This window comes from Panthera tigris, chromosome D2, assembly GCF_018350195.1.
Source record: "Panthera tigris isolate Pti1 chromosome D2, P.tigris_Pti1_mat1.1, whole genome shotgun sequence".
Classification (NCBI taxonomy): Eukaryota; Metazoa; Chordata; class Mammalia; order Carnivora; family Felidae; genus Panthera; species Panthera tigris.
The window spans coordinates 46858490-46870791 of NC_056670.1; the positions used below are offsets into that span (position 1 = coordinate 46858490).

Genomic DNA, 12302 nt, shown 5'->3' on the forward strand with positions numbered 1-12302 from the left:
TTTACGTTATTGATTTCTAGTTGATTCCATTGCATCAGGGGACACATTTTATATGATTTCAATTCTTTTAAATCCCTTGAGGTTTGATTTTGGTCTAGGAATGTTCTTAGTATATATTCTATAGGTACTTGAAAAGATTGTGTATCTATAAGTGTCATTTAGATTTTGTTGACTGATGGGATAATGTAGTTGAGTTCTATATCTTCGCTGATTTTCTACCAAATTGTTCTATAATTGTTGAGAGAGGAGTTTTGAAGTCATTAACTGTAATTGTAGTTTTGTCTATTTCCCTTCGTTTCTGTCACTTTTTTTCACATATTTTGTGCATAAATATTTAGCATTGCTGTCTTATGGGTGGATTGACACTTTTATCATTATGTAATATCCCTCTGTCTCTAATACTCTTTCCTCTAAAGTCAACTTTGATATTAATATAGCTATGTCTGCTTTCGTTTGCAAGGTGTGTCTTGTATGCCATCCTTCAACTTTCAACCTACTTATTATATGTGAAGTGAATTTCTTATAGAAACATTGTTCATTTTTTGGGTCATATGGCTTTTTATCCACCCTGCCAATCTCATTTACATTTAATATCTTTATAGTTAATGTAACTATGATGTGTTAGTGTTTGAGTGTGCCATTATTTTTTATTTTCTGGCAGTTCTCTGTTTAACATTTTTGTTTTCTTTTCCTGCTTATTTGTAGGTTAATTGAGCATTTTTTAGAAGATTCCATTTTGATATATCTATAGTGTTTTTGAGTGTACTTCTTTCTATAGTCTTTTGAATAGTTGCTGTGGTATTACATTATAAATATATATCTTATCCAAGTCTATTGATGTCAACATTTTACCAGATTGAGTGAACTATAAAAACCTTGTCTCTATACTCCTTTACGTTCCCATTTGTAATTGTCTTAATTATTCCCTGTACCTACATAAAAAACCACAATAGGTAGGTTTTATGTTTTACTTTAACAAATTTAACTTAGAAAACTGAAGTGTGTTGTATTTACCCATAGTTTTATTCTCTATGTTCTCCCTGATGTTCCAAAATTCCTTCTTTTATTATTCCCTTTTTGTTTTAAAATTTCCTTTAGTCATTCTTTGAAGGCAGATCTGCTGGAAACAAATTCTCTTAGTTTACTTTCATCTGAGAACATCTTGGTTTCTTCTTCATTCCTAAAAGATATTTTCCCTGGATATACAATTCTGCATTGACAGTTTTCTTTCAGCACTTGGTAAGTATTGTGCTACTTCCTTCTGGCCTTTGTTGTGCCTAATGAGAAATTTGTCATTTGGTTTGTGTATGTCTTACAGTCTATGTCATTTTTTGCTGCTTTTGAGAAATTTTCTTTTTCTTTGATTTTCAGACGTTTCATTATGATGTGTTTTGGTGGGGATTTGGGGTTTTATCCTGTTTGGAGTTCACTGAGCTTCTTGGCTATCTTGCAAAATCTGGGATATTTTTAGAAATTATTTCTTCAAATATTTTATCACCCCCACCCTCTTCCTCTTCTCCTGATTTGGTTATATGCTATACATGTCCCTTGGGCTCTATTTATTTTTTCAGCCTATTTTCTCTCTCTTGTTCAGACTGGCTAATTTCTATTGCTATATCATCAAATTCTCTCTTTCCTCTATTTTCTCTATTCCGCTGTTGAACTCATCCATGGAGTGTTTTTTAAATTATTATTATTTTAATTTCAGTTATTTTATCTTTTGGTTCTAAAATTTCCACTTGGGGGGTGCCTGGGTGTCTCAGTCACTTAAGCGGCTGACTAAAGCTCAGATCATGAGCTCACTGTTTGTGAGTTCGAGCCCTGCATTGGGATCTGTGCTGACAGCTCAGAGCCTGGAGCCTGCTTCAGATTCTGTCTCCCTCTCTCTCTGCCCCTCCCCTGCTCGTGCTCTCTCAAAACTGAATAAATAAAAAAATAAAATCTCCACTTGATTTTTCTTGTATCTTCTCTTTGTTGTGACTTTTTCATTTATATCAAGAGTGTTTGTAATTGTTTGTTAGAGCATTTTTATGACAAGCTGAGATCTTTCTGGACCTTGGAATAATAAGTGATATTTCATTGAAAGTTGAGCACTTTGGATATTATGTTATGAGATTCTGGATCTCATTAAATCTTGTGTTTTAGCCCTTCCCCCCGATACCACTCCAGTTGGGAAGCAAGGCACTGCCTCAATAGAGCCAAGTGAAGATGGAAGTTTGGGTTTTCCTCTCTATTTTGAGTGACATACAGAGAGAAGGGAGGCTCCTTGGCACTCCTGGGAAGAAGTTGGAGTTCAGGCTCCACCATAGGCTATGGTGACATAATTCTGGCTTGGAAGGGGAGCACCTTGTATCCTCACTTCCCCATGTATCCTCCACTGAATGCAGGATGGTGGGTGGAAGTGTGTGAGTGGCCTCACAGTTCTGAGAAGTGAAGAAAAGTCCTGACTCTGTTAGGCTTATTTGATCACTTAATGTGAAGGGGGAGGGCACCTAACAGCAAAGGGGAGTGGAGCCTCATTATTTCTAGGTGGAGGCAAAAGTCCAGTATCCTCATGTGTTCTCCACTCACAATGCACTGGGGAAAGAATCTCTTACAACCCACATGATTGAGGCACATTGTTAGAATCTGGAAAGGGTGGAAGTCTAGGCTCTACACATTATCATTGCTGGTACTGGCTCAGTTTTTTCTGTGGTGTTTGGCTAGAGTAGAGCAGTTATGACATAAAAGTTTTTTGTCTTGTTAGGCTGCCCCTTTCCTGGTCCTTTGGCTACAGAGAGCAGGCTTTTCTTGGGCCTTTCTTTACTTGCACTAAGAATTTCCAGGGAACTCACTACTGTATCGTTCCTTGGTTCCAAGGACTCCCTTAGCCAGTCTTGTCTTCTCTTCCACCTTTCAGTGTCCTCTTATGTTTGTTTTATGTATCACATTCAGGGTTTACAGCAGTACTTAGCAGAAAGAAAAGGGAAAAGTCTGTCTACTCCATATTTTGGAATAAGAAGGTCTTTCTCTATTATTAGTGTCAGGATACTGTGGTAATTAATGTTTTTTAGAAACATTGATTTACAGATGAAACAATGTCTGGGATTAACTTAAAAATAATTTGGGGGTGGGTAATGGGTAGAGAGACAAAGCAAATGAGATTAGCTATGAATTGGTAATTGTTGAAGATGGATGATGTATGTATGGAGATTCATTACTCTATTTTATATTTGTATATGTCGAAATTCTCCTTAAAAAGAAAACCATTTCCTGACCACCCAGTCTAAGTCATATTATAGGCTCTTATCTATGCTCTCCAATACAGTATAAATGTGATAAGAAGGACCAGTCTATCTTGGTCATAATTACAGCTCCAAAGCTTAAAAGTGACTGGCATAGAGTTGGCATTCAAATTACCATGCTTCCTCAAATATAAGATGCCACAGATGATAAAATACCTCTATTTTATGTATTAAAAAAACCCACAAGTTAAATTATGACATAGCATCAATTTTTAAAAGTATTTGAATTTCAGATGCTACAGTGTGGGGGAAAAATGCTCATTTTCTAATTAACGAAGTATGGCATTTGTAGAATAAAGACTCAGCGAGGTCAAGATAATGATGAAAATGCTTCACAAGTATTCAAGATGAGGGTATATTTCTGAAGGTTTAATCAATTTTGCAGTGAATGTATTTCTTCCCAAATATTGAAAATTTATGTCCTAGTTTATAGGCTATGGTTACAAACTTTAACAGAAAATCCAACATTCTGACATGATGGTCTCCACCCTTGCACCACCACGGATCCCTTTTATTATTTTATCCCCAAGGTCACCATATTTTGAAATACTTTGATATCAAGTAAAACTCATTCGCTAAGCTAATTTTCTTCATTTTTCATAGATTAAATGTGTAGTATTCAAACAGAGGTGATATAATCTCAGCTAAAATAAAAGAAACTTGACCTTTTACCTACCCTACATGGACTCACTACAGGGAAAAGTACATTTTCATTAGGAAATCTACCTTTTAGTTTCCAGTGCTACTTTCTCAGAATCCAAGAACTGAGATGGCAGGTGCTGGATGGCAGCTCCTGTATTAAGTCAAGAGAGGATACTAAGGTAGCCAGCCCATCTTAATGTTACACTGTAAGTTAGCCCATTTGTTTACACATTTCTCTGACACAGGAAACTGTGTAAAGGAGTTCAACGCTACAGTGAACTGACATGGTGCAGGGTCTATTCAAGTTTCTAAACTGACAGCACAAAAATTCAATTGTTTTTTCTAGGATGAACTAGAACAGAGTAGTGAGACGAAAATACAATCTGTGGAGTTTTAGATCACTTCCCCTTCGTGTGTCAACTTAGATCTGAGTGCAGAGGGCAAGTCATTCATCTTTGCACCCTGAGCAGAAACTTCAGTGGATACTCACAGAAGACACCTGTGTCTATGAATATGTGAATGGATGGAAGGACAGTGGTCCTCAGAACCTTCAAGACATCTTCCCAGACCCTGATTTGAGCTCTCTTAGAAGATGGGAATTAGGAAAAGGGAATGTACACCAGGAAACATTACCTTAGAAACCTGGAAGGGATGAAAAACTAATGCAGCCAGAATTCTCTTTACCTTTGGAAAGTTCCTCATGCCAGTGACTAACTCTACATTCTTAACACCTAATGTGGAATAACAAATCTATATGTAAAAATTTTCACCAAATGCTTAAGACACACTCTACAATTTTAAGAGACTCTTCTTTTTTTTAGTGTTTATTTATTTTTGGGAAGAGAGCCACAGAGAGAGTGAGTGCAAGCGGGGGAGGGGCAGAAAGAGAGGGGAACAGAGGATCTAAAGCAGGCTCCACGCTGACAGTAGAGAGACCAATGTGGGACTCGAACTCACAAACTGTGAGATCATGACCTGAGCCAAGGTCATATACTCAACTGACTGAGCCACCCAGGTGCCCCCAATTTTAAGAGACTCTTAATAATAGAGAACAAACTGAGGGTTGATGGAGGGAGGTGGGAGGGGATGGGCTAGATAGGTATTAAAGAGGGTATTTGTGATGAGCACTGGGTGTTGTATATAAGTGATGAATCACTGAATTCTACTCCTAAAACCAATATTGCACGGTATGCGAACTAAAATTTAAATAAAAAAATAAAATAAGAGCATGCACATGAACATCTTAAATGTAGCATAATTATTTGAGAAAAAAGAGGTAGTAACAAGGGGGTCAGAATTTCTTTATTCTCATCCTACAAAAATCATGTAAACAATAGCACAGAGCTCTCCTTATTCCCAAGTTCAAAATCATCATTACATGGTAACCCTATATTTAAAATAAACAGGGAAAATAAAACCAGTTATCAGGCAAACACAGCAGTTTTGGATGTCTTGTATGGGAAACTTTCTCCTTTGGAGGTTCAGTAGATCTGTGTGGGAATCTGATGATGGGGGACAAAGGACACTCTGTCATAGGCGCAGAGAACAGCGGTGGCTCAGTGGATTTTAGTAGTTTGTTCCAATAAGTATTCATTCGGACCCCCTTCCAGCCCCCAAACAAGAACAGGATTATATATTTGAACTCAAGTGCCAGCAATGGCTGGTCTTTCCCTTACCTCCAAAAACAACGGATTGGAGCAGATCCACAAGCCTAAAAGAAGAAAGTACAGGACTTCTAAACTTTACTTATCATTAAAGCAGACATACTAGGATTCAGGTTTTCCTTACATCAGAAAAAAGCCATAAACATGCAGCCACACAGATTGGAAAAGACCAAAAACAAACAAACAAACAAAACAAAACAAAAAAACAAAACAAAATAAAAAACAACCCCCCAAAAAAAAAAAAAAAAAACAGGCGAGAATCTATACAACTGCTTCTCTTCCTGTTGAAGTTTTTAAGAACGCAACCCAGCTAATTTTTGCTCCATCATATTCTTGCAGTGGGAAAGCTTAATCAGTATTTGGTTTCCAAAGCAATAAATATTGGTTAAACACCTGGCAAGGCAATCATGAAGCCTGGTTAGATCTCCTTTCAATCTCCCCTTTGAGTACCAATTTGGGTCTGCCTGCCCTTAATGTCACTTCAACCAGCAAGAAAAGAAATAATTCTCTCAGAGATATTTTAATGCACCCCACTGATAACGTCATTCATTATGAAGAATAACTTATAGTAGGAACTTGGTAGAGAACAACAGTGTCAGAGCCTTTGCTCAGTCAGGTCTCTGCCAGAGATGATAGAGTAAGTTTCCTTTCACAAAGAACTTCTGGAGGTTGAGATGATGGTATTCCCTAACCTCTGGGCATCTGTTAGTCCATTGGAAAAATGGGCTAAAATATGCAAAGCAACTAGCACAGTATGTTATTACATACAGCAATACATACAGGAGGTGCTCCATAAATGTTTCCTGGTCAACTATAAAGACTGAAATTTATTGAGTACCAACTATGTGCCAGACCCCACGAACACTTCTTTATATACCCTATTCCCTAATAAGTGCTAATAGCCCATTTTCTAGATGAGTTAAATAAGGCTCAAATATTAAATTTATTTAGAGAATTAGCAAGATACATGGCTAACACTGGAACCTAATTTGTCTGATTTAAAATCTCAAATTTTTTCCATGACTCCACATTGCTTCCTTAAACCGTTACTTCATTTCAGTGAGCTAGACAGAAAGTGTAAAGCAAGTGAGCTATATTAACAACATAAGAATTCTGAACTAAAAATACCATTTCATGCCTCAATAGATGAAAGGGAAGGTAAACAACATGAAGGAAACAATAAGCCCCCAATAAAAGAGAATAAAAAGGTGCAGTTAAATGTCTTAGAACAGACACACATTAATTAGAAGTCTGATTTTTTCCCTCTTTTTATAGAGGGCATTCCTCCTGCCTCAAAAAATGGACATTAGTTCTCTTTACGTTCCCTTTGATTAAACTGTCCCAATCCCCGAATGTACTGGGACAGAGTGGGCAGGTCTTCTTCTTTGAAGGCCCTCAAAAGAGTGAGGCACTCAGGTAGATGGCCAAGTCACTAAGCCCGTTCATCAATAAGAGTTGAGTCTTAGAGTCTATGTTCTGGAATATTAGGCTGGGTGGTCTTACCTGGATTTAATGATTTCTCTACCACATGAACCATCCTATACTGCTCCTGTATTGTTTTAAAGAACTGTTCACTTAGTCTTGGAGCTGGGTAAGAGGAAAATGATATGGAGACAGAAAAAAGAAATGAAATATAACTATGAATGCTTAAACAAAGCTCAGAATGGGTTGGGAAGGAAAGAGAAGACTTTAGCATCAGTAGAAATAAAGCCAGACACCTTGGATTTAGGGAGATGTTTAAAAATCTTAGTACTATGGTAAAGAACTTCATTAATGACAAGTGGCTGCTGTCAGGTGCCAAATTCTGAATAAAAAGAGTTGCAGACATTGGCCACAGCCCCATATTTTCCTGCCAATACTGACACCAGGAGTTTGGACCATCTACCAAAATTCCTTACTACTAGGATTGGACCTCCAATAGCGTTTTCTGACAGTTGACTATAAACTAGAACTTCAACAGTAATAGGTTAGAACTATTTTAGAAATATGAATAAGTGCTTTGTGATTAAACTCTACTCTCAAAACAGAATCGACTTTTATTGAAACCTCTGAAAGACATTATTATTTGTTTGCCACCAGCTTTAAATGGATACAACTGTAAATAAATGATTTTAAACAGAGCCCCTGATAAAGCCTAAACCTAATCATTTCCTATAATTCCAGTTTTATTAGGGTGTTATGTGCTTGCAAACAGACACACTTAAAGAACATATATTTATATACATATAAAATATAGATGATATGGGAGTTTCTGACAAATGATTTGTTAATGAAAATTTATTAACTATGTAATCATTGAATACCAGAGAAACTTTAATATATACAAATCGTGTGAGTTCTCAGTTCCTAAACTTTGGTTATATGAATATGCCTCAAGCACCAGAGAACAAACAATAATTCTAATTTGAAAAGAAAAAAAATCCCAAGAAGCAAAAAAAGCCTTCAACTCCCTTTGTTCTTTTCTTTTTAAAACGCCATTTGGGGAAACTCTTTTATTCTACATTTCCTTCCATCTTGGTCAGTTTCCAAAAAACAGTATTAATAAAAATTGAACAGGGAAAAAAGTATAGACAAACCATTTTAGATAAAGGTGATGTCTCAAAAGAACTATATCTGGAAATTATTCTGTCTTAAATACAAAATCGTTTTGACCTAGGAGATTTACATTATGTAACATGTATAAAAAAATCCTCAACTCTTAATTTTCAAAATTCAAAAACTCAGGCAACACAATCTTAACAAGAGTTGGGGGTGAAAGGCTTACAGGGAGATCTTTAGCAAACCCAGTTAAAAAAGTTCTTGGTTTTCAACTTCTTCCCTGGCATCTGCTAGCTGCAGAGGCAATGTGCATAATATATAGGCATCAAAAGAGACCTGATGGACTGAGCACAGCCCTTCATGGGATTTCACAGGAAATCTGATGGGCAAAAGAAAGAAAAGCTGAAGAATGAAGACTGAAATAGAAAAAAATGGAAACAAAATATATCTAAGCATATGTAAGTTAGGATGGAGGGGGCTTACACGTACAAACTGACAACTGCATATGTGTGGAAGGGACTGCATCCTTGCCCACAAACTGGATTATATACACATTTATATTAAATTAAGTCAGTTCGTATATTACACCTGACAATTCAAACAGGATGTTTCTGGTGAGAGGTGGAAGGAGGTTCTATTTACTCAGTTCCTCAGGCCCCAGTCCTCTGTCCTGGCTGGCTGGTGGTCTCTGTACAGGACTCCACGGCATGGTATATGAATGGATAAAGCTTGATGTCTGGTCCGGGGGTTGAACAGTTTCTGCATTCTTCGTTGTAATACCGTAGCAAGAGCTTATACACTTCTCCTGGAAAGTAAAGGCCAGACCAAAACCCCCATTAAGGTACAAAGGTGGATAAAACTACTAAAGAGCACTCTAGTTTTCTCTTAATCTAAAAAACATATGCTCATTTTTGGCTTTTGAAAATAGAGTATGAATTTCATATGCCTGGAAGGCTTTCCTGACATAAAGTTAAAAAAACAACAACACATAAGTACCTTAAAGAGACTACTTATTAGTTCATGATTACAACAGGCTATACATGGTACAGGTATATGTGGTGTATTGGCCACTTATCATTTTGGGAGTTTGTGGCAACTTTACTTCTACATTCAGTTCCCAGGGTAGCAAGGCCTTTCAGGCCCAGCTGAAATACAGAAATGAGCATGCTGTTATGTCTGATAAATATGACTCAGAGTGAGACCTCTTAGACCTAGACTTACCTTCCTACAGTATCCCTCTTTTAGTTTTCTATATGCATAAAAGTAAAAATGGATACTAAGCACCGGTTTCTTGGCCTTATTTTAATAAGCTGACATACTCATTCAAGATTGCAGATGAAACTTTGCCAGAAAAGGATTCTGCAGACGTTGCCCATCTAAGACTTTGTCTGCCTTTCTCAAAGTCATACTTTTATTTTTTCTTATCCACTTATCCTGGATGGTGGACAATCTATCTAGACACCAAGTGTCAAGACTATCTCCTACTTACCAACGGTTAGTTTCCTTTCAGTAAGGAAAGTGTGCATGTTGTAAATGTCTCTCATCAATTCTGAGTCCCCAAAGGTGAAATAAACCACATCTCGCTCAGCTACAGCAGCTGCCATTATCTGTATTAAGGCTGTAGCAAAGAGAAAAAAACACAGCTATGTTATGACACTTTCCACCAAGACACATTTAGTTCTTTCAACCAGCTAAATTATAGCTAGTGTCCCATAGCTTTATCCTGAATTAAAGATTTATAAACCTAATATAATATACACATTATTAGAAATGGCAAATACAGATGGGTATAAATCATCTATCATGTGACTTTTCAGATATGCTGCTGAGAATATCATGAAGCCACAGAATTCCCACACAAGCACCTTTGTGGGGAAATAAATAAGGGAAGGTGCATCTAAGGCAGCACAATCAAGGCACTAAGTTGGTTGTATTTTTTTTTTCTTCTTATGTTAATCTGGAACTAAACTTTTTGTTTGCTTGCTTGATTTATTTTGTCTTATTACATAGTCACCAGTCTTTTGTATCAGATGAGTTTCTGTGAATTTTCCTGACCAATGCACTTGGGAGGTTCTAATGCTCTCATTAACCCTATAGCAAGCATTCTCAAAATGGGTTAGAGAGCACACCCTCATCCCTCCTGCACTCCCAATTACTACAGCAGAGAGGGAATGTTACTGAAAACATTGAACAGTAACTCTAGTTACTGCTGGAATGGGACATTCATTGAGAACCACTGTCCCCAGGAATCAGAGTTATAAATCACTGAGCCTGAAATATATTCCTAAAAATTAATTTCCTTTATTACCTTAATCTCAATAGACAAAACTTATTTTATTTTTCATTTAAAAAACTTTGAAGACTTTACTAATTTTAATTCCAGTATATTTAACAGATAGCATACAATATAGTGATTCATCAGTTCCATATATTATTCACTGTTCATCAAGATAAGTGTACTCTTGGGGCACCTGGGTGACTCAGTTAAGCGTCCAACTCTCTTTTTAAAAAATTTTTTTAATGTTTATTTTAGAGAGAGAGAGAGAGAGAGAGAGAGCGAGCAAGCAGAGAGGAGAGGGAGACACAGAATCTGAAACAGGCTCCAGGCTCTGAGCTGTCAACACAGCTGAGCCACCCAGGCACCCCTAATCATCTAACTCTTCATATTAACTCAGGTTGTAATCTTGTGGTTATGAAATCAAGCCCCGCATTGGGATCCACTCTGAACTTGGGAGTCTGCTCGGGACTCTCTCTCTCCCATTCCCTCTACCTGTCCCTGACTCGCACTTTCTCTCAAAATAAATAAACTTTTGAAAAAAAAGAGGGAAGCCTGGGTGGCTCAGTCAGTTAAGTGTCCACCTCTTGATTTCGACTCAGGTCATGATCTCGCGGTTTGTGAGACTGAGCCCCACAGGCTCTGTGCTGACAGCGGCATAGCCTGCTTGGGATTCTCTCTCTCTTAAAATAAAAAAACTTAAAAAAAGAAAGATAACTGTACTCTTAATCCCCTTCACCTATCTCACCCAACCTCCTCCCACTACCCCTCTGATAACAATCAGTTTATCCTCTATAATGAAGAGTCTGTTTTTTGGTTTGTCTCTTTTTTCCTCTTTGTTTTATTTCTTAAATTCCACATAAGAGTGAAATTATATGATATCTGTCTTTCTTGACTGGCTTATTTTGCTTAGCATTATACTCTATAGATCCAACCATGTTGCTGCAAATGGCAACATTTCATTCTTTTTTTTTAATGGCTGAATAATATTATAAATATATACATACATACATATACATATACATCTTCTTTACCTAGGATACTTGAGCTGTTTCCATAGTTTGGCTATTATAAATAATGCTGCAAAAAACATAGGGATGCATATATACCTTTGAATTAGTGCTTCCGTATTTTTTGGGTAAATAACCAGTACTGTAATCACTGGATCGTAAGGTAGTTCTATTTTTAATTTTTTGAGAAACCTCCATACTGTCTTCCACAGTGCCCATACTAGTTTGCGTTCCCACCAACAGTGCTTGAGGGTTCCTTTTTCTCCACATTTTCACCAACACTTGTTTGTTTTTTATTTTAGCTGTTCAGACAGATGTGAGGTGATATCTCACTGTGGTTTTTATTTGTGTTTCCCTGATGATGGGTAATGTTGAGCATCTTTTTATGTGTCTTTTGGCCATCTGAAGGTCTTTGGAGAAACGTCAATAGACAAAATGTATTTTAGATAACAGTAAAACTGAATATAGGTATAATAAATGCTTTTCACTAGTTACATATTTTTTCCTTCATAAAAGGGGAGATGGGAATCAAACTAAAACATTTTGGAAAACAACTTCTGTAGTTTTGATTTTTGAGAGTATGTTAAAATTCTTATATTCAAAAAAAAATTAAAACAATAGGAATGGGAATGGAAAGGAGCCTATAACTGTAAACAAACAAAAACAAATTAGCCTAATTTTATTTCAAAAGAATAACATAACTTCACTGAAGGGAAAAGAAAAAGGAAAGGATGGAAAAAAGAAATAACTAATCCAAGTAACTTATGAACATAATATATGACTAATATACTGCCAGTCTTGGGCAAGGAGAAAAGAATTACAAACAAATCCCAATTCTTTTTACTAGGTTTGCTTACCATAGTAGTTCAAGCAAAACAATTTTGAAACT

The 12302-nt window shown here is 36.6% G+C and overlaps 1 protein-coding gene across 10 annotated transcripts in view; it reads right to left on the minus strand.

Annotated features, from left to right (window-relative positions):
* Positions 1 to 5218: 5218 nt before the first annotated feature.
* PARG (poly(ADP-ribose) glycohydrolase) overlaps positions 5219 to 12302 on the minus strand; it is a 132362-nt gene continuing 125278 nt past the window's right edge. For 6 of the 10 annotated variants that reach the window (XM_042960254.1, XM_042960257.1, XM_015536610.2 and 3 more), the window contains 2 exons: positions 9618 to 9746; positions 5219 to 8933 (listed from right to left, as the gene is read on the minus strand). In XM_042960254.1, the coding sequence (XP_042816188.1) occupies positions 8779 to 8933; positions 9618 to 9746 (284 nt within the window). In that variant the 3' untranslated portion in view covers positions 5219 to 8778. The remainder of the gene's footprint in view (positions 8934 to 9617; positions 9747 to 12302) is intronic. The other 4 variants (XR_006209030.1, XM_042960253.1, XR_001510073.2 and 1 more) reach the window with 4 other exon arrangements.